At 41.5% G+C, this 21,002-nt stretch overlaps 4 protein-coding genes across 8 annotated transcripts; 2 read left to right on the top strand and 2 right to left on the bottom strand.

Moving 5' to 3' along the window:
* Positions 1-112: 112 nt before the first annotated feature.
* On the top strand, positions 113-6,778 carry LOC108039849 (DNA repair protein complementing XP-C cells homolog). Of its 2 annotated transcripts, none has more exons than XM_017116977.2 (6): positions 113-628; positions 699-1,501; positions 3,260-5,262; positions 5,317-5,784; positions 5,856-6,024; positions 6,081-6,778. In XM_017116977.2, exons 1-6 carry the CDS (start codon positions 444-446, stop codon positions 6,356-6,358), a joined length of 3,906 nt encoding a protein of 1,301 aa, XP_016972466.1. In that variant the 5' UTR covers positions 113-443; the 3' UTR covers positions 6,359-6,778. The 2 variants fall into 2 exon arrangements, with proteins under 2 accessions (XP_016972466.1, XP_016972468.1); XM_017116979.2 differs by having other exon boundaries at positions 114-628; positions 702-1,501.
* LOC108039850 lies at positions 6,647-11,024 on the bottom strand. Of its 2 annotated transcripts, none has more exons than XM_017116980.1 (4): positions 10,985-11,024; positions 10,657-10,844; positions 9,249-10,571; positions 6,647-9,194 (listed from the first exon to the last, which is right to left on the bottom strand). In XM_017116980.1, the coding sequence occupies exons 2-4, from the start codon at positions 10,699-10,701 to the stop codon at positions 7,257-7,259; spliced, it is 3,306 nt and encodes a 1,101-aa protein (XP_016972469.1). In that variant the 5' UTR covers positions 10,702-10,844; positions 10,985-11,024; the 3' UTR covers positions 6,647-7,256. The 2 variants fall into 2 exon arrangements, with proteins under 2 accessions (XP_016972469.1, XP_016972470.1); XM_017116981.1 differs by lacking the exon at positions 10,985-11,024 and adding an exon at positions 10,908-10,965.
* Positions 11,025-11,624: 600 nt separating this feature from the next.
* On the top strand, positions 11,625-14,228 carry LOC108039908 (ADP-ribosylation factor 6). 3 transcript variants are annotated; one of them, XM_017117084.2, is made up of 4 exons: positions 11,625-11,825; positions 12,514-12,630; positions 13,089-13,391; positions 13,453-14,228. In XM_017117084.2, exons 2-4 carry the CDS (start codon positions 12,549-12,551, stop codon positions 13,593-13,595), a joined length of 528 nt encoding a protein of 175 aa, XP_016972573.1. In that variant the 5' UTR covers positions 11,625-11,825; positions 12,514-12,548; the 3' UTR covers positions 13,596-14,228. The 3 variants fall into 3 exon arrangements, with proteins under 3 accessions (XP_016972573.1, XP_016972572.1, XP_016972574.1); XM_017117083.2 differs by having other exon boundaries at positions 11,625-11,855; XM_017117085.2 differs by lacking the exon at positions 11,625-11,825 and adding an exon at positions 11,891-11,988.
* A 1,092-nt stretch (positions 14,229-15,320) lies between these two features.
* LOC108039803 (translation initiation factor IF-2) lies at positions 15,321-15,973 on the bottom strand. Its single transcript, XM_017116888.1, has 2 exons — positions 15,956-15,973; positions 15,321-15,899 (listed from the first exon to the last, which is right to left on the bottom strand). The coding sequence occupies exons 1-2, from the start codon at positions 15,965-15,967 to the stop codon at positions 15,369-15,371; spliced, it is 543 nt and encodes a 180-aa protein (XP_016972377.1). The 5' UTR covers positions 15,968-15,973; the 3' UTR covers positions 15,321-15,368.
* Positions 15,974-21,002: the final 5,029 nt, after the last annotated feature.

Here is a 21,002-nt window from a genome sequence, read left to right as displayed (position 1 = left end):
TATTCGTATGTACTAAAAAATGAACGAAAGTAGTCACAGTATGAAAATATGTAGCTAAAAACAATATTATTTAATTTAAATCGCCATAAAAGCGTTAGCAATGAATCAAACTGGGAACACGATTCAAAATGTATTCCCATTGGAATCCGTTTGTTTTCCAGCACTGGTCATTGACGCGCTGTTCTCGGCCTCTGCTTTTGCATGTTTTCCTACCCAAGCGCGAAAATGTGAATTTCGCAATTCATTCAAATCGTCCGAAACTGAGCTCAAACAGGAGCAAATTTGTCATTTAAAAGCGGCACCTTACCCACTGGACAGGAGGTAAACGCACAAAGGGTATTCTTAGGTAACGCGTGCCCTAAAAAACTGCGCAGTAAAAATCAATAACTAAGTGGCACGCCTCGCAATACATAAATGTGAAGCGCCCCTAAAATCAAAAGGAAATGTCCGACGAGGAGGAGGATTCCGTGTCCGAAGGATTCTCGGCCAGCGAGGACGAGTGGAAGCCACTTCCAGGAGCAGGAGGGGAGTCATCCGACGACGACGACAGCGATTTCGATGAGCTGCAGGCGGAGGGAGGAGCAGCTGGTTCCAGCGGGCGCTCCTCGGCCGTTGCTGGCAAAAAAGGGTGAGTATGGAATGGGGGCTTATTATGGCTAGACTCCTCTAATAACCCTTACTTACCAACCCATTCCCAGCAGCGATCACAAGCCGCCCAGCGGCATCAAGGGCTCCTCCGTGAAGAAACGCAAGCCCAGTGGCCAGTCACTGCGCTCCAAGCTGTACAACAAGTATAGACCGCCACCCAAGACCTTTCCTACTTCACCATCCCAGCAGCAGGAAAATTCGCCCCGAGCTTCGGGTTCAAAAAACGCCAGAACGCCCAATGAAAGCGGTGCACGGGATCAGCACGATCCTGCTGATTCCAGCAGCGAATCCAGTGTGGAGGACTACCTGGTGAATCCCGCCGAACTCGATCTGCACTCCACCTTCTTTGCCGGCGGCCAGAAGGACAAGGAGAAGTCGCCGGCGCCCCAATTCGATTGTAATGCGGGCATCACGAATCTCTCGGATTCCGGCTCCGGATCTGAGGACAACAACGATAGCAGCTTCGAGGATAAAGCAGGCAATGCCTTCGACTTTCGCGGTCTCCTGGAGAACGCGAACAGCTTGGAGCGCACACGGGATGCACTGAGCAAGCGGAATGTCACGGCCACTCCGCCGAGGAGCCAGGCTGCCACCATGGATGTCAATGCGCTGCTTGCATTGGGCGAGAACCAGAACTACCAGAGCGTAGAGTTGGAGGAACGGGAGGGGAATCAAAGGAAGAAGGCGGGCGGAGGAGGAGGAGCACCAACTGCGCCACCGACACTGGATGAACCGCCGCGTCTGAGCAAGACCAAGTCGACGCGGATCAAGCGCCATACCAAGACGCGACCCGTGTCCACTGTGGTCGCCACTGCCGGCGATACCGATGACTCCGATTTTGAGGAAGTGGCAGGTAGGCGAAAATGCAAGTAGTTTGGCTCCACGCAGCTGGCAATGGCCGTGGCAGGAGGCAGTGGAGCATGCTTACCAAAAGTTGTGGTTGTGGCGCTGGCATTTCTGGTATCTGATAAAAAATAAGCTTCCAAATTGCTCTGTATGAGACTGTGTAGTTTTGTTTGTACTAAGTTTATTTGTCGATGTGAAGATAGAAATTACTAACCGATATGTACAGCTGTGGTCGAAACAGAAGCATGATTATTACAATTATTTAAAGGCATTCTTGTTTTGTATAACTAAATAGTTTAAAAGTCATATTTTATTAGAGAGCCCGTTTCAATTTAACTATTTGTTCAAAATTTAACTTTAAAAATTTCATATTTAAGTTTCAAATTAACAATCTCTCGCTTTGTACTCGATGATTTTATTTCGACCGCAACTGTATGCATGAATGTACATTTGGAAGAGCCGCGTCAAAATAATGGCCATGTATCTACAATATACCTATTTACTGTAACATATTGTTAGTCGATTAGACTGAGGAACTAGCGTATGATATGGCTCTTGCTGAGAACGCTTTATCCAGAGACTTGGCTTACTAACCTATTTATACCCACTAACCAGGCCATGCCCTAATTTAGGAGATGCCAAAACCAAAACCAGATCCCGCGACATTTGTTATCCAGTTGTCCGCGGAAAAAAAACAATTAAAATCGACAGTAAAGATTAAATGGAAAACCTATCATAAAAGCTTGTTAAAATCAATCAATGTTTCTTTTTTATGTCAACGAAATCAGATCAACTAAACATTTCTAAACGTTTTTGCACTAGCTTAAGCTCAATATGCGTGTTAAATGGATGAAAAGTCAAAAGCATAAACTATATGTTTATCGAATTCTAAACGTGGTTTAAATGTCTGCACACGCACCTCGATAAAATCTGTTAATCAACGATACTTTACTCAGAAAATGCATTTATTTTAATTGTTTTAGTGAGTTTTCAATTTCGGTTCGCCACCCGAAACCAGACAAAGTCCAAAAGACTCCAGTTAACCAAATCAAAACAATGAAATACAAGAAGATTTTAAACGCGTAAAATAAATAATAATTTTTAATAGCTAGTCAAATGGCCTAGTCAACTATTTGTGTACTTACTTTATGGCAATTGCAAGTGTTTCACAGAAATTAACAAGTAGCTAACGAATTAGAACTGATGTTTAACGAATTTACTTTAGCGAAATTGTATTCACTTAACATAAACATCTGCATGCAGAGTATGGCATCTAATTAAATAATAATAAACGATGCAATAAATCAAATGAAACTCGTAATTTTAGCGCAATTTAGTGAATGTTGATTGTAATTAACTTGATAATTGAAATTTAAAATGCACTTTAAATGATATAAATAAATAAATGCAAAATGTTGAAAGGACTCCATGCTCTCTGTTTGGGTGTTTTAAATCTGCCCCTGCCCTCACTGCCCGATCCTCCTGCATTATCATCAGTGATGGGAAGTGACTTAGTATATTGAAGAGGTCTTTAGTTTACCCCAAATACTGTGCCTTTTCATCACTCCCCTTAAAATACGAAATTCAACAAATATGATTTTTAATTTACATTGGTAACTATTAGAAACTATGATTAAAAACTCATTAGAAATAAGTTGAAAACATTGATATATCCTTTTAGACAAAAAAAACCAACCATTTCCCATCACTGTTTATCATTCAGTTCCGTGCCTCATCATCACCCCGGTTCCAATTCCCTTTTCAGATGCAGAACTTTCCAGCGAGGAGGAGGAGGGCGGCACGCCAAACATTTCCGGCGACCTAGAGATCCACGTGGGCCTTCAGGGACTCCGCCCCACTAAGGAACAGAAGACCCAGCACGAGCTGGAGATGGCTTTGAAGCGTCGCCTCAATCGGGACATCAAGGAACGCCAGCTCCTGCTGCACAAGGTCAGCCTGATGTGCCAGATCGCTCGCAGTCTGAAGTACAACCGAATGCTGGGCGAGTCGGATGCCCTGATGCAGGCTGCCCTGAAACTCCTGCCCAGTAAGAATGCCTATCCCACGGAACGGGGCACTGAACTCAAATACTTGCAGTCCTTTGTCACTTGGTTCAAAACGGCCATCAAGCTGCTTAGTCCCAATTTATATTCCGAGCAATCGACGGCCAGCAAAAAGGAAATTTTGGAGGCCTTGCTGGCGCAGATCAAGCGCAAGGAAGCCCGCTGCAAGCAGGATATGATCTTCATATTCATTGTCCTTGCTCGGGGAATGGGCATGCACTGTCGTCTGATCGTAAATCTCCAGCCAATGCCACTGCGTCCGGCAGCAAGTGATTTAATTTCCATTAAACTTAAGCCAGAGGAAAAGAATAAAAGTCAGGCGGTAAAATCAGAAGAGGAGAGCGAGGACGAGGAGCCCAAAAAACATAAGAAGGCAGCTAAGCCAGCAGACTTAAATCGAGACAAAATCGGTAGCAAGTCAACTGCTTCCAAAGAGGCTCAAAAGAAAAGCAGTGATAAAAGTACAAAGAAGGAAACCACTGCCATTAATACATCTTCCAGTTCCAAATCCATTAAAAAAGATTCGGAAACTGCGAAATCAAGTACAACCAAAGAGGTTAAAATAGATTTAAAACCCAGTCTCTCATCAAAATTGGTTGAAAAATCAAAACATAAAGCATCCCACAGTTCCAGCAAATCTGACACTTCTTTTGAGGAAAAGCCAAGTGTCTCAACCATTTCCAAATCCATAAAAAAAGAAACTGAACCTTTAAAAACAAGTTTATCCAAAAAGGATGTTAAAAAGGTTTTAAAACCGAGTCTTGCCTCGAAGCTGGTTGAAAAGTCCAAACATCAAACATCCAATAGCTCCAGCAAATCCGACACTTCTTTTGAGGATAAACCAAGTACCTCAAAAGCGGCTCTTGGTGTTTCCCCTACACAAAACAAAGTCAAACCCCAATCACTCCTGTTGAAGAGGGTCACCACTCAAGCCATTTCTGAAGCAGGCGATGGCAAGAAACCGAGGACGGCTCCTTTGGATACCTTCTCCCCAGTTGCCGGTCGAACACGCAGAGGAGTGGTGAAACCAAAAACAGAAGCGAATCCGCAGCTAGTTGGATCTCCCGTCTTACCCAAACTGGTGCTGTCCAAGGTGAAACAGCTAAATGCCAAACACAGTGATACGGAGAACGCTAATCCGGCGGAGAAGCATTCGCAGGAGCAGCGCAGCACCCAAGAGACTCGGTCACGTAGCAAGTCCCCAAAAGTACTCATCTCCCCTACTTTTCTTGAAAGAAAATCCGTTGCAGGCGATCAAAATCCGGCAGCACCGTCGCAAAAGAACCAAAAGAGTCCAGAAACCAAGCCCCGAATCTCCCCCAACTTTCTATCCAAAGCTGCGCCTCGACAGCTGCGAAGTCGAGGTCAGAAGACCAGCTCGCTGGGCATTCCCCAGTTGGATGGCGGCGATGATGCACCGCTGCCTAAGAAGCGTATAAGGTTGGAGAAGCTGCAAAAATCACAGGACTCTGACGAAGTATTCGAACCTGCCAAGCCGGTGAAGAAGGCTCCTGTGCTGCCCAAGTCAGTGCAAAACCTGCGCAAGGATCGGCGAGTAATGTCCACCGATGATGAGGGCGGTTCAAGAACTAAGTGTCGAAAAGATGCCTCCGACATGTGGGTGGAGCTGTGGTCTGAGGTGGAGGAACAGTGGATCTGCATAGATCTGTTCAAGGGCAAGCTACACTGCGTGGACACCATAAGAGTAAGTTTATATCCTGACGAGTTTTTGTCCTATATTTATATCTTGCTTTTACAGAAAAACGCCACACCAGGTTTGGCCTATGTATTTGCGTTCCAGGACGATCAGACCCTTAAGGATGTGACCGCCCGTTACTGCGCTAGTTGGAGCACCACTGTGCGCAAGGCACGTGTGGAAAAAGCCTGGTTGGATGAAACCATCACCCCTTATCTGGGGCGTCGCACCAAGCGCGACATCATGGAGGATGAGCAACTGCGCCGCATTCACGCCAATAAACCCCTGCCAACGTCCATTGGCGATTTCAAGGACCATCCGCTTTATGTGTTGGAACGACACTTGCTCAAGTTCCAGGGTCTGTATCCTCCGGACGCACCCACTCTGGGATTTATCCGCGGCGAAGCGGTTTACTCCAGGGACTGTGTGCATCTCTTGCACTCGCGGGATATCTGGCTTAAGAGCGCCCGTGTTGTGAAGCTGGGCGAGCAGCCGTACAAAGTGGTCAAGGCGCGTCCCAAGTATGATAAGGTTGGATGTAGTTCCATCAAGTTGTGACATCTTAAACAGGTTTATGTAACACTGGGTCTAATGTCTTTCAGAACACTCGCTCTGTCATTAAGGACCAGCCATTGGAGATATTTGGTTACTGGCAAACGCAGGACTACGAGCCACCCACAGCGGAGAATGGACTCGTGCCACGCAATGCCTACGGCAATGTCGAGCTCTTCAAGGCCTGCATGCTGCCCAAGAAGACCGTGCATTTGAGGCGTAAGAAAACTAAAGCATTCCCAAGCCATTATACCCAATTCCATATTCAATTACAGTGCCTGGTTTGATGAGAGTTTGCAAGAAGCTAAATATTGATTGTGCAAACGCTGTGATTGGCTTCGATTTTCATCAGGGCGCCTGCCACCCCATGTACGATGGCTTCATTGTTTGCGAGGAGTTCCGAGAAGTGGTCGTTGCTGCATGGGAGGAGGATCAGCAGGAGCAGGCCCGCAAGGAGCAGGAGAAGTACGAGACTCGCGTCTATGGCAACTGGAAGAAATTGATTAAGGGTGTGCTCATACGGGAGCGACTGAAGAAAAAATATAACTTCTGAATTTTCGGTTCTCAGATTTCTGTTTGTATACTTGTTTCGTTTGAAGTGATTTTGATTTTTTTTCGTATTTGAAACTTAATTTGATTCCAATAAATTGTGTACTTTGTAATCATTTCGAATTCGTTTATTAATCGATTGTTTAAAAGTTGGTTTTCGTAACTTTACGTAGCATAGGCGTTAACTGTTACCATTTGGTTTCAATTTTAATTTACAAAATTACTTTGTTTTCCGAGTAGTTAAGAGATTTATAAGATACAGAACGTTTAGAGATAATAAGATCATGGTTAATTGGGTTATAGGTTCTCCGTCAATTTAATTGCATAAAGTAATATTTAGCTGCGATTCAAGTCTAAAAAATAATCTTTACAAGAGCATGGAATGCTTTAGCAGACTAGTGAAATAAAGCGATTTTCAACCAAACACATTACGCATTTGATCATTTGGCAATAGTGCAAATACACATATGAATAAATATAAATAAAGGCTTAAATTTAAATAAGAAAGTACAAAATCCGTTTACGTACAAAAAAGAAGACTTTGGTTTGACAATGAGGGGTTCTACCAACAAGGGCCTTTGTTTTTGCTCTATACCTTGACCAAGAATACTCCTAGTAATAGTCACTTGAACTTATAAGTTTTTGGATAAATTGAGTAAAGTTGTCACTAAATTTATAAAGTAATGAGTGCAACATAAAAAGTTATAAGAGAGAAGTCTAAAATTGAATTTGGATAGTTAAAGTCAAAATACAAAAATTGTGTTCAGTAAAATCATAAATATTTAAAAATATATTAAAATCCAGCAAAGAGATTGATACTCAGGAGGTTGGTTTACTAAACTGGTAGTCCAAACTGTGGAGATACTAAGGTTTCACAGGAGCTGGGCAGGATTATCATCACCTTACGCCGGCATTGAAGCAGTCAAGTTAGCGGCCGTGGATCCAGTGGACACAGTCCCACTGGGAGATCGCTGGCGCTGCGGGTTGCTCTGAGCCTTGAGGTAATCCACGAACATGCGCCTGGCCTGATTTAACACCCTGGTTACATCGTGTTTCCTTACCATTTTATCAAAGTGCATGGCTATCTCATTGTAGTCCATGCCGGCCTTCATGATCGTGTTACGGTGCTGCAGCAGCAGGGTGAGGCAAAGGAACATGAGGAAGGCATTGCCTCCACCGAATTCCGAGGGCGGAGGCAGTGCAGCCGCCGTGGCGTTCAGTCCACTGACTCCATTTAAATGGGTTGATCGCTGAGGGGATCGCGTGTAAGCGCTCTCGTCATCCGCATTCGTGGCGATCTCCACCAAAGGCGATACCTCTACCAGATTGGGCTCCGTGGAAATGGGCAGGATCACCTCAGGTAGACTGCTGCTATTGCGCATTCCTAGTGGAGTGTGCCCATCTATGATAAGTTGGCTTTCGTCGATGAAAGGATTGAAGGCATGCGACTCATTTTGCTGGACGCTGTTGCTCTTGGCCGCCAGTCGCTGACGACGACGCATGTGAAGCTCGCTGACATCCGGACAGGTGATGATTTCGTTCTCCTTCAGGTCCTCCACCAGATCCAGTGCGTCCTTGTCCAACTTCTCGTACTCGATATTATCCCGTTTTTCGCACTCCGTGAAGGGCAGTCCGAAAACCTGACGATCCAGATTCTCGGCCTCTAGGCGAAGTTCTCGCGTTATGGCCGTTGTCATGGGGTAGTACTCCTGGTCAGGGTCTTGATCTTGATCCGGCGTGTTTGTATCGTCAGGATCGCATTGGTGATTGCTCTCCAGGTCTAGCTGCAGGTTGTAACTGCTCAACTCCTGCGCCTGCTGAATGGCCGTTGCGGCTGTGGATGCGCTCCAGCTGGTCTCCGGCAGCGAGGAGGAATCGGATTCATCTAGGGAGCTGCCCAGTCCGCTCTTCGTTAGCTGCACCACCGGTTTTGTGACTGAAGTCGGAGCCGTTGGTTGCTGCGGTTGAGTAGCAAAGCGATCGGATATACGATTCTTATTAATGGTTGCGAAATTGAGGAATTCGTTGAAGTTCTTCACCAGTTTTGGCGGCATCTTCCTTTCGCCATCGTCCTCCCCTTCTCCGTCGAAGGAAAGTCCAATGCGACTGGTCGCCGCCAGCTTTTCTTTGAGATCCTTAAAGTGACCGCCACTGGAGTTGCTCACTCGTTTGACACTCTCGCTCACTTGATTGGCATTCGTCACCAGCTGCTTGGCGATGATATTACTCACGGCAAGAATGTTGTTGTGCTGCAACTTTGACTTTCTCTCGAGATTATCCTCGTCAAAGTTGGAGGAGGAAGTACTGCAAAGAAAGGCTCGTCCTGGCGAGACGGGAGGTGTGGCTTCGCTGACTTTTTCTGGTGCTCTCTGCGCATCATCCTTAAATGGATTGGTTTCTAGAAAACTTGGCGAGTCCTTCCTATCGAATACATCATCATCTTCGGTTTCCTCGCCGGCGGACAAGTCTTGTGCAAACTTCGTGCTCTCCATGGCGCCTTCAATCAGCGCTAGCATTTTGGACTCGTCCAGACTCTGGTGAACCTTGGATGAGGTGCGTCTCTGCCGGCGAGCAGCGGCGGTCGCATGGCGCGACATATTGTCGTCGAGGCTGTGATTCAGCCGTTTCGTATTGTCCAGGGCATGACCCGTTCCCAGCGACGAGCTAAGTGAGCTTAGTGACGCCGAGGAGCTCTGGCGACGCAAGGCGCACACTTTAGTGTAGGGATTCTCGCGCGGCTTTGTCAACAGATAGGATGGGCTTGTCGGCGTGGCGCTGTACGAACTGGAAAACGTGCTAGCACTATTGGGCATGGAGCAATCAGAAATAGGTACAAACTCCTGAAAGAGAAGAATGATTAATAATTTATAATTCAAGTTACAGCTCACACTAACTTTTTCGAAGAGCGGTAGCTCCTTCTCGCCGCCGCTTCTGTAGCGCAGCGAACTCCACTGCACCTCCAGCATGCGCAGGGCATCCTCGAAGGGAAACTCCCGCTTCAGCTCCAGCAGGAGCCAACGATAGCAGAAGAGCAAGTCGTCCGCCTGCTGCGATTTGAGGTACTCCCAGAACTCCGGATCGTAGAAGCTTAGCGCCTCCGTCAGATGCGCGAACTTCTGCGTCATCGCAATCCCGTCCAGCATGAAGTTGCCCCGCACCCGTGCCATTATGGCACAGAAGCAGATGTAGGCCTGCGCCTCGTCGTTCATGGTTACCAGCAACGGAGAGGCAATGTCCGACATGCCCTGGCAGTACGACACCGTCGGATGGTTCAGAGCATAAGTAGTCAGGATATTAAAGAGCGCCGCGATATTTTGATTGTCGTCGCTGCCCGCGTAGAAGGGATGCAGGCGGTCTGTGCGTAGCACATCCTTCTTTACCATGCTGGTCACGTAGGCCAGCTCGCCGGCCACACTGCCACGCTTCACGGCCGCCTTCCAGGTGTCCCTCAGTCGGCAATACTGCTCGGACTTCCGACGCATAAACTCCATCCGCTGGTGGCCATCTAAAGCCAGACCATTGACTCCACCGGGATAAACGTTGAGCAAGTGCTTCCACACCACACGCCGCAGGCTGGGATCAATACCGCCGAGGAAGATGACCCTGTGCAGCTCATCCTTGCGCTGTATCTGTCCCAAGGCGTCCAGGAACAGCCGGAACTCGCTATCACACATAGGCGGCCGTGGCGGTAGGTTGGCCATGTGCTCATCGGACAGGTTGAACGCCTTCTGCACGATGGAGAATGTCTTCTCCATCTGGTTTAAGATGGAGCTCCCCAGTTTGGTCTGCATGTGTTGCACGTACTTCTGGGAGACTCCTAAGGACTGCAGAGGTGACATTAGTTCGCGGGCGGGCGCAGGAGGAGCAGGAGTGGCGGGAGTAGGTGCTCCCGTTGAAGATCGTCCAGGCGACGCCTCCGACTCGCATTCCCTGACCACGGTAAAGGGTTTTACGTCGATCTGCAGGATGAGGCAGGGTTCCGAGGCCGTCTGAATGGATATGTTGTGGATCCGCAGGAAGGCGGCATCCAAATCCCAGTCGGAGCGCACAGCCAGGTAAATCTCATTGCCTGCCGGATCGAAGGCCTTGTATTTGATGGAGAAGTCCGACTTGACGTCGAAGGCCTTGGCCAGTAGGGAGTATAGAACCTCCAGTGTGGTGATCTGGGGATCCACGGAGAACTTGCGCCACTCCGGCCGTGCTGGGGGTTCGCATTTCTGTGGGGAATTCGGAAAAGTGTGTTAGATGGTCGCAATTGAGACAGCCCTTTGTTGTCTCGCCTTATAGCCTCCTTTCACTTGCCTTCACTTTCACTCGAACCGCTTCCCGGGGACAAATGCCAGCCATGTTTTCCGAGTCTGACTTGGACGACGACTAACTCAGTTCCATTATTTCCCTGCGCGATGCCAGCAGCGTGCAGTGTCGTAAGTATTGCTCAAAAATCAAACAATACAAATCGCGAACGGACCTAAAGCGAAAGACACCAGGGGCTAGGAAGAAAAAGTAAAGAACACAATAGAATTTGAAATTCTCAAAGAAATATACGTCTTTACTTAAAAATTATACTGTTTAAGCACGGGACTTAAACAAATTCCTTATATTATAACGTTAAAAAAATGAATGAACTTACTTGTTTGGGTCGTCGATAGGCTTATCTCCCCTTCCCGATTACAAGTAAACGATACAAGTTTGGTAATCGAGTTGGTTTCAATCATCGGTTTTAGTGTGACCGCGCTAGCATACCCCGAGAGCGGAAATATACCAAAATATTTGTAATATAATATCCACTTATACCGTTAAATTTAATATAATTATATAATATTTTATCTCAAAGGAAGAACCAAACTAAGCACTGTCTATAAGCTTGTATATTTATAGTTGACTATATAGCTGACTTGGTTAATAATCATTTCGGAAATTCACTTAATCATTCAAATTTGGTCAGGTGTTTCACACAATTTCAACTTTTAAAAATATCAACAATTAAAAAACCACTACAGAATTGCTGAAGACCTAGGAGTTGTAAATCCTTTTCATTAAAAATGCAAGGCAAATCTGTAATATACTGGTATCGCAACACAAAATTTTAAAGTAAGTCATCCACTTAAAAATGTATAAAAATAATGTTAACTGTAATAATTTTTAACAATGATAGATTCAAACAGTGATTTACAACCAAAATTTAAATTTAAGTATTTTATTTCGTGAATACCAAACGGAAAAAGTGAACAGTAACTTGGTCTTGGTATTTATCATTCGCGCTTTGGCATTTTTAGGCGTATTTTGTGCTCCAAACCGCAGATCGTGTATGTGTATATAAATACAAGAAGATTAGTGCAAATTTGTTGTTGTTAGTTATAGTTTTTTGGCCCTGGTGTGCTAGCAAATGCATTTTATGCCTGGCCCGCGCACTTAGGCACTACATGTTAACGGATTTCAGGCCGGCGTGGAACGAATTGGGCTGGAAAGCGGTGCGTAACGGCGGTCGTCAGGAGATTTGGGTGTGTATATGTGTGTGCGATGTGCATATGTGTTACGGGCGTGTTTGTGACGTAGGCAAGCAAGAGAGCGAGCGAAATTCCGTAGAATCCGAGAAACCATCCGATATCGTGGGGCCCAAGCCGGCATTATAGGGTAAGGGGTAGGGCGGAACGCAGCTTATCCACCCACCCATTCGGTGGAGCCAGCGATAAGCCCGTAATTGAGATAACTCTGCCTTAATTTACGAGACACTATAGTGTTTATCTGTCCAATTGTACTATGTATGTACGTATGTATGTGTGTGTGTGTGTGGAAGCTCTTCACTGATAAATTCTGCCTCTTTCTTTTTTTTTTTGCTTTTTAGCAATGAGCTGACAATGTAAGTGAAATTATTATGCAAAATAATGCTTTTAACTTCCGCCGTCGATTGAGCTCTATATGGCCTGTGTTCGTATGTCTGTCTATATATACATATGTATATATCACTTACGCGCCTTCGCGCGTCGGCGTTCTTATATCATAAATTGATATGTTAACAGCCAGTGAGGCAAACTGTATTTGCAATGGCTTTATTATCTGGAAATTTACTGACCCTGCCCTGAATCCCGCCCCACCATCGCACAGTTGATATGCTATTCTCATTCGAAACCCCTTGTCAACTCCCTTTTTATTTTTCAGATTGGATAGGGTTTAATGGATGACACATCAGCACCATGGGAAAGCTACTGTCAAAAATTTTCGGCAACAAAGAAATGCGAATTCTCATGCTCGGACTAGACGCGGCTGGAAAAACAAGTGAGTAAAGTGTTTTCGAACTTTGACTAAGGACCTACTATTTAAAATTATTTTACTCTTAGGAAAAATATGGAGAACAAGCTATTTTATCTTTGCAGTTATGTATCTTTCACTTTGAAAAATATCTTTTCGTTTAATGAGGTAGTTTATTTTAAAAAAATAATAAAGGATCTTTTTTATAATCTTGCAACATTTATGACAATTAAAGTCGTTTTCAAGACAGTGATGGATTTCGGAGTAGAATTGAATAGAATTCCAAGAGGTCAACAAAATAATAACCGGATTTCTAAATGATTGTCTTATTTTTTAGTTTTTACTTCTGTTCTATTATTGATTTGAAGATTTTAATAGACTCTTAGGCAGTAAAGCACCAATCCCTTGGTTAAAGTCGAATTCGAACAAGTTGTCTTTTCTTACCAATGGATTTATTAACTGATTTTATTTTTGAATACCCTCAGCGATCCTGTACAAACTGAAACTCGGGCAATCAGTTACAACGATACCCACTGTGGGCTTTAACGTAGAAACCGTCACGTACAAGAATGTCAAGTTCAATGTGTGGGACGTCGGCGGACAGGATAAGATTCGACCGCTCTGGCGACACTATTACACGGGTACACAGGGTCTGATCTTCGTCGTGGACTGTGCGGATCGGGATCGGATAGACGAGGCGCGCACGGAGCTGCATAGGATAATTAACGATAGAGAGATGCGCGACGCCATCATACTGATATTTGCTAACAAACAGGATCTGCCTGATGGTAACCAATGCTTTTCTCAGATATTTTCAACGTACTAATGCATCTTCCTTTTGATTTGCAGCAATGAAACCACATGAAATCCAGGAAAAACTAGGTTTAACTAGAATAAGAGATCGCAATTGGTATGTACAACCATCATGTGCCACATCCGGCGATGGCCTGTCCGAGGGCCTCATTTGGTTAACGTCGAACCATAAGTTATGAGAATCGTAATTGAGCATTTTCTTATATGTATGTATATGGCATGTATTATTCGAAGCGAAGCAAAAGCAAAATATTCTATTTTATTTATACAAAGAAAACAAACCGCAAGCGCATAGTAAAAGCCCAATTCGTAATTACGAACGTACATAAAATACAAATGTTGAAAATGGTATATAGAAGTCAGATATATATAGTAATTATATATAGATACTCTCAATTAACCAACCAATATTCTCACTAGTAAAAATACACATACCTACAAATAAACGAAGCATCAACAATTTAAGCAGCCGGTAAATATCCGTAAAGTAAATTATGCGTGAAGCACAGAGACATAAAGCTAAACATCAACGGAGATTAGCCTTAAGTAAGTTTTTCTTGTAAATTATATTGATGAGACACGTAAGCAATAAGTTGAAAGCTTGTTTATTGCAACTGTTACTATATTTGACTTGAACGAGGGTAACGAGTCTTAAATAAATTGTAAATAAATATTCAAATTAAAGCCCATATACAACAACAAACGAAATAAAAGAAAACACCGAACAAACAATTGAACAAACCTATAGATTGCTATTTAGATTAAAACTGAGTCTTCAAAATATAACGAAATAGTAACTGTGCCTTCCTCAATGTGTGTCTATGGTCCGTCATTATTTTCCCAATCCCCACAGCTACCGTTCTCAATAAGGAATTTGCCAAGCGAAAGGAAGATACCTGGAAATAGAAACCCCGGAATTATCTCTGCCCGAGGCATCCTGACTTTAGTGTCAAACGCATTTGGTTTGTATTGTGTGCTCAATTTGAAAAGTAAACATGCCACATTCAGTGTTATAATTTTGAGGGTAAATTTACCTGGCTATACCTGAGTATGATTTGTTAAACAAGGCGTGATATATACCTCCCATTGTTTCACAATCCTCCCCCAGTTGATGAAGATATTCTTTGACATTGGCCTGAACCCACTTTCTAACAACGTTATTTGAAAAAAAACAAACAAATAAAATGTTGTTTTATTTTGGTGGGTGTATGATAAGGATTTCCAGCGTATACAATATTTTGGAAATGTGAATTAACAGGTCTACGATAAAAAAAAGTCATAAAATATGCTGCATTTATACTCATAAATTAAGTTTCTAGAGGATGTTTTTGGGTCATCGAAACAACAAAATGGAAAAAACTAACCACTTTTCTAGCTTTAATTATTTTTGCCTTACTGACGACTTGATTCCTTCTGATTAAACGCTATTGGGTCCATCAGTTCCTCCTTCGCCATAATGCAAAAAGTTACCAGTTATAAGATATATATGTTTAATAATATGTTTAATATTTTATAACTGAAGACGATTCCGAAAATTGTCTTTTCGGTCCCCCAAGCTAAAATTTTATACCGGTCCCCCTAACTAGAATTTTAAAAATGTTATTATTTATTTCCATTCAGTCTCAATATAAATTAAGAGCAGGACAGGAGCTTTTGATAAACAAATAATTTGTTTTGATTAAACTATTGCAGTAGTCTTCTATGGCTCACCTCGGTGTGACTTCTTAATACGTGATATTTTTGGAAATAAAAATACATTTATTAGTACCACATTTTTAATATTACGGAAAGGGAATCTAGTATAGCTTTGATACTCTCTGAATCAGCCTGATCTAAACTACAAGGTGCAGATAACGTAAACAGGAGCGCAAAGTTTAATTGAATAAGGGGAAAATTATTTTTAATTATTTTTTAGAAGTTTTTGCTTTATTCTCTGTTTAAATATCGACGATTTAGTAGCGCCTTCCTTGATGTCCATGATGTCCTTCATGTCCATGATGTCCTTCATGTCCGTGATGTCCGGGGTGATTACAACCGCGGTGGGCTTGGTCAAAATTATCGCCGAATTCGTTCTGAGCGCCAAAATCTTCCAGACCAACCTGGGGTTCATTCGGTCTGCCATATCCTCCCTGCCCGAATTGGGCATCAGGTCTTCCATATCCTCCCTGACCGATCTGGACATTAGGTCTGCCATATCCTCCCTGAGCGATCTGGGCATCAGGTCTGCCATATCCTCCCTGAGCGATCTGGGCAGCAGGTCTGCCATATCCCTGACCGATCTGGCCATCAGGTCTGCCATATCCTACCTGGCTGGTCTGGGCAAAAGGTTGGTTGTTTCCACTGCCGTACCCACGTGGCTGTCCTCCGTATCCTTGCTGACCGCCGAAAGGTCCTTCCGGGCCGCGCTGGATACCGGGTCCGCCATAACCTCCGTCGTATCCAGGTCTGGCCAATGCAACGCCCAATAAGGCAGACAAGACAATCTAAAGCAAAGTCATTTAATATTTAGGATTTTTCTTCCACAGATGATATTACTTACAAGTAATTTCATGTTGAATTATATTTTGAAACTGAAGTCAATTGTCAGCAATGGCCCTTTTTATACCAGAATTACAAAAAATAGTCAATATTACGTTTCGACTTTTAATTACCTTTTGATGGCTTGCCTATGTTATATTCTGCTATTATTGTGGGTTGTGAATATTTTTTGTGCTTCCTGATCTCGAAAGGACATAATTATTTAAAGTTTTGTAAATCAATTAAAAAAAAAAATGTTATTTAAATTAGACATACTCTGTTAAATACATATTATCTTGTAAATGAATATTTCCATTTAAATGTGCTTACCCTTTAGAAAAATCAAAAATATTGATAACGTAAATAAAAGGTCAATGCTGAGTTGAAAAAAAACAAACAAAAAGTTAATCACAGACAGATGAACCAAAAAAGTCAGAAGTGTTTTTGATTTTTCAAATAATTGATACTTATTATTATATTATATGAGCATGCAATTTTATTAAAAGCTCTATTGAAATTCATTTTTTTGGTTTGGACATGATATTTATGCCTGTGCTTGCTTTTTTATCGGACGAGATAAAAAAATTACAAAAATTCAATTTTATTTTATTCATTATTTTGGATCTAAATACAAACATGAATTTCCTAATATTTTGATTTTCTTTGGTTTAAAGGCAAAGGACGAAATCACGGAACAGGTTTTTTAAAATAACCAATACTTAAACTTAGTTAGTTGTTTAATTTATTTTGTATCGTCATGTATTGTGAATTTTTTTTTTCAACCGTTGTGGCCTCAACAGAACTTACTTAACTTAAGTTCTATAAATAATTTTAAATAAAGTATTTTATTTAAATTAGACATAATATCTATAATACACATCATCTATAAAATGAATATTTCCATTTAAATATGATTACCGTGTAGAAAAACCCAAAATTTAGATTAAAGAGGACAAAGATTAGACAAAAAGACAACAAAATGTTAATCCCAGACCGGAACGGAAGTAAACTTCGGAAAGCCCAAGTTTAAATACCCTTGCAGCAGATTCAAAAATTAAATATTAAAAATAATTAAGCTTTGTCGATTTTCAGATACATTTTTCGATCGTGCCTATGGCATTTATAGTCGTCCGATTTTTATACAATTGAGTCCGTACTCCAAAAATGTTTAAATACAATAAATTTATAGTTTGCTTACAATTTATTTCTCCGAATTTTTGTGATATAGTCCACCGATCCGACCCGCTCCGACTAATACACTAACTGAAAAATAAAAAACCCTTTTTGGAATGATTCATTCAAATAGCTATAAAGTTGAGTACTAGTTTTGGTAGAAACGAACAGAATAAATATACAAATTGGGGTCGAAAGCGTCGACTTCACTGCTTTGCAACCTTTTGATTGAAATTTAAATACCCTCTGCAAGGGTATAAGAAGTGTGTTTCTTTTTCAAATCTTTATACCCGTTACTCGTAGAGTAAAAGGGTATATTGTATTCGTGCAAAAGTATGTAACAGCTAGAAGGAAGCGTTACCGACCCTATAAAGTATATATATTCTTGATCAGGGTCACTAGCCGAGTCGATATAGCCATGTCCGTCTGTCCGTCCGTATGAACGCTGAGATCTCGGAAACTATAAAAGCTAGAAGATTGGAATTTTGCATGCAGATTCTAGGAGTTCCTACGCAGCGCAAGTTTATTTCAAAATTGTGCCACGCCCCCTCTGACGCCCACTAGCCACAAGCTGTGGCCACAGTTTTGATGCTATTATGAAAATTTTCATTGATATGTATTTGTTTCGTCACTACCTATCAATTGGCCTTATAAAAGTTTGCCACGCCCACTCTAACGCCCAAAAACCCATTAAACGTTTAAGCCTGGCTAGCGCCTACATTTCCGCCTTTCATGGCGCCATCTAACGGATGATTTTGGAACAGCTGGCCAAGGTGCTCAACAGAGTTAACGTTAATTCTCGATAGGGATTTCTATTAAAGGAAACGGAGTAACGGGTATCTAATAGTCGAGGCACTCGACTATAGCGTTCTGTCTTGTTTTTATACTTGCATGTATTGCTCTATTGGAAGTTTATTTATAGTCTTGGGAAGATTATAAATTTCTATACATATTTATTTTTACAAACACTTAGCTTGTACTGGTGAAAAATCAAATTTGAGCATCAAGAGGCCCTGGGATTTCATTTAAACTGGCAAACACACAATATTTACATACTTTAGCTATGAAGAATCATTTGATGTACTCTGTTTTGTTGTATTTTTTTTGTCTAAACTGAAAAAATAATTTATTTGTAAAATTTGAATGTCATTATGTATACTATTTAACAATTACATATTTTTTTTAAATAAGCGTTACAGGCCCTTACAAACCTACTTGACTGGAAAGTAAATCAAAGATACAAAGTGTCTGAATGTTGAATAAAAGAGTCGCCCATGAGTTTTGATTGATTAAATAAAGTGCACTGCACTTGATGAGGTTCACAGCCCACCGCCCCCTCTTCTATACGACCCCCACCCCCTGGGTGGGTGGGATTCACAGAGATGTGTCTGTGTAGGTGTATTCGTGTATGTATCCTGGCAATGCGAAATGTCGCCGTTCAAATGTCAAGAACCAACCCTGTCGCCTCCTTTCGTCCTGCTCGCACGGCATCAGCTGTCCCGCTCGCACAGCCGGTTATCCTTGATGCACGGTTATTACAGGATAACGCCGCTCTCTCTCTCGCTGTCTCTCGCTCCTCCCTCGGCGTGGTGGGCGTGGCCATGGCGGCAAAGCGCTTTGACTTTTGCATTTGTTCACTTTTGTCCCGAGCATAAACTTCTGCCAGCCGCAGCTGCTCTCTTGCTTTCTCCCCCACAAAGAGAGAGAGAGAGAGAGTGGAGAAAGGAGGAGAAGGGAGCGGTGGAGAGTGCGGGAGGAGGAGGAGTTGGAGGGTCTGCGGCTTGGCAGGATCCTGACTGTTGTATTCCGACATCTCATTTGTTACAAAGTTAATGTCGGCGCATTAAGCATGGCAAAAGCCCCACAACAAAATCGGGGAGCGGAACGGAACCTTCTCCGCAAATCCCCATACCACCCACTTTCATCCTGCAAGCAACATTTATCGATTATTGGATTAGTGGACCCGGGCCCAATGTTGGCTCTCCCCGGATAAAGCCTTGAATAACATCGCTTTGCAATACTCCATAACATTATAATACAGAGAAGGTAAATAAAAATACACTACCAAAAACTGGTAAAAATAATAAAGATGAAATCTAACTAATCATACTTTTAAAAGCCCTGCAGTTTTTTTATACTTCAGAAAGTAAGCTGAGATTGATTGTGTTTTCAGACTGTTAGTCACATAATCTTATTTTAAATTGTACGAATATACGAACAAAAATTTATAAATTATATATATTCATGTATATAAAGGTCATCAAATCTAAATTAAATGGAAACAAATTTGTAAAAGTCGAGAATCGCATAGGTCTCCTAAAAGGGGACATTGATATTTTTTTTATTTTTTGTCTAAATATCGACAAATTATTAACATGTTGAATTATATTTTGAAACTGAAGTCGACTGCCAGCAATGGCCCTTTTTATACCAGAATCGCAAAAAACCGTCAATATTAAGTTTGGACTTTTAGTTACCTTTCAATGGCTTGCTTATGTAATATTCTGTCATTATCATGAGTTGTGAATATTTTTTTAACGTCCTATACAATTAATATTTCCATTTAAAGATGATTACCCTGTAAAAAACACCCAAAATGTTGGTCAAAGTTTAGTTAAAAAGAAAACAAAAGGTTAGTCAAAAACAAGAAAGGACGCAAACTTCGAAGTTTACCTGTACCTGTTCCCAAATTTGAATATTATAATGCTGAAAAACAATGAGGCTATGTCCATTTTCGATCGTTCCTATAACATATATGTGAAGTTGTCAGATTTCAATAAAAAAACTTTAATCCTTATATGTTAAAAAAAACAAAGTTATAGTTTTTTATTTAAATTTCGGATGTCGACTTATATACTACCTGCAATAGAAAGAAGACTTTTTGGAAAGATTCATCCAATTAGCTCTAAAGTAAAGGGACTAGTTTTGGTAGAAATTAATAGAATATATATACTCTTTAGGGTCGAGGACGTGTACTTCACTGCTTGGCAAACTTTTGGACTGAAATTAGAATACCCTTTGTAAGAGCATCAAATTATTATTATATTTGCTTGTATTGTTATAATGCAAGTGTATTTATAATCTTGTGAAGGTTATATATTTTCGTTGGTGACAAAACCAATTTGAGCATTAATGGGTCCTCAAATTTCATTTAAAATTGTAAACACACAATGTTTACATACTTTTAGCTATGTACATATGAACCTAAAAGCTCCCCAATACAATGAGAAGAATCATTTCAAGTACACCAAATATAAATAACTTTCTATAGTTTTGTTGTATTTTTTGTGCCTAAGTAAGTCCAAATGCATTTTAAACTAAAAACAACTATTCTAAAGCATATAATATTTTTGAAATTTGAATGTCATTATATATGCTATTTAATAAATATATATTTTTTTTAAATAAGCTTTACAGGCCCTTACAAACGTACTAGACTGGAAAGTAAATCATAGATAAAGAGTCTCCCAAGAGTTTTTATTGATTAAATAAAGTGCACGGCACTTGATGAGGTTCACAGCCCCTAGCCCCTTTTTCTATAGAAACAAATTTGTAAAATTCGAGAATCGCATTGGTCTCCTAAAAGACGACTATGATATTTTAAGGACAGCTTCAGTTTTTGTTTAAAAGAAACTTACGTTTTATAATTTTTTAATAAAACCTTCTCTTGCTTAAAAATATAAAAATTTGTCTAGTTTCTAAATTAATGTTAAAATCGGTCCTTAAAGTAAAACACATATAAATATAAATAAATCGCTTATCTAAACTTTTTGAGCTACATATTTTGACATGGCTTATGGTTTCATAAAGCTGAAATCAACTAGTTTAAAAATGTATTTCATTTACAAACAAATAAATCCAGCAAAAGCTTCCCTAAACTCCTTGTGTTGTTTATT

The sequence above is a fragment of the Drosophila rhopaloa genome, unplaced genomic scaffold, assembly GCF_018152115.1.
Source record: "Drosophila rhopaloa isolate 14029-0021.01 unplaced genomic scaffold, ASM1815211v1 contig_115, whole genome shotgun sequence".
Classification (NCBI taxonomy): domain Eukaryota; kingdom Metazoa; phylum Arthropoda; class Insecta; order Diptera; family Drosophilidae; genus Drosophila; species Drosophila rhopaloa.
This window is presented reverse-complemented; position numbering and strand designations above follow the sequence as displayed.

Bases quoted from the DNA above. Each gene is read 5' to 3' on its own strand.
- LOC108039849 (XM_017116977.2), top strand. From the start codon at position 444: ATGTCCGACGAGGAGGAGGATTCCGTGTCCGAAGGATTCTCGGCCAGC. The intron at 629-698 runs GTGAGTATGGAA...ACCCATTCCCAG, and splicing joins GCCGTTGCTGGCAAAAAAGG to CAGCGATCACAAGCCGCCCA. The intron at 1,502-3,259 runs GTAGGCGAAAAT...TTCCCTTTTCAG, and splicing joins CGATTTTGAGGAAGTGGCAG to ATGCAGAACTTTCCAGCGAG.
- LOC108039850 (XM_017116980.1), bottom strand. From the start codon at position 10,701: ATGGCTGGCATTTGTCCCCGGGAAGCGGTTCGAGTGAAAGTGAAG. The intron at 10,572-10,656 runs GCAAGTGAAAGG...AATTCCCCACAG, and splicing joins CGGTTCGAGTGAAAGTGAAG to AAATGCGAACCCCCAGCACG. The intron at 9,195-9,248 runs GTTAGTGTGAGC...CTTCTCTTTCAG, and splicing joins AGCTACCGCTCTTCGAAAAA to GAGTTTGTACCTATTTCTGA.
- LOC108039908 (XM_017117084.2), top strand. From the start codon at position 12,549: ATGGGAAAGCTACTGTCAAAAATTTTCGGCAACAAAGAAATGCGAATT. The intron at 12,631-13,088 runs GTGAGTAAAGTG...GAATACCCTCAG, and splicing joins AGACGCGGCTGGAAAAACAA to CGATCCTGTACAAACTGAAA. The intron at 13,392-13,452 runs GTAACCAATGCT...TTTGATTTGCAG, and splicing joins CAAACAGGATCTGCCTGATG to CAATGAAACCACATGAAATC.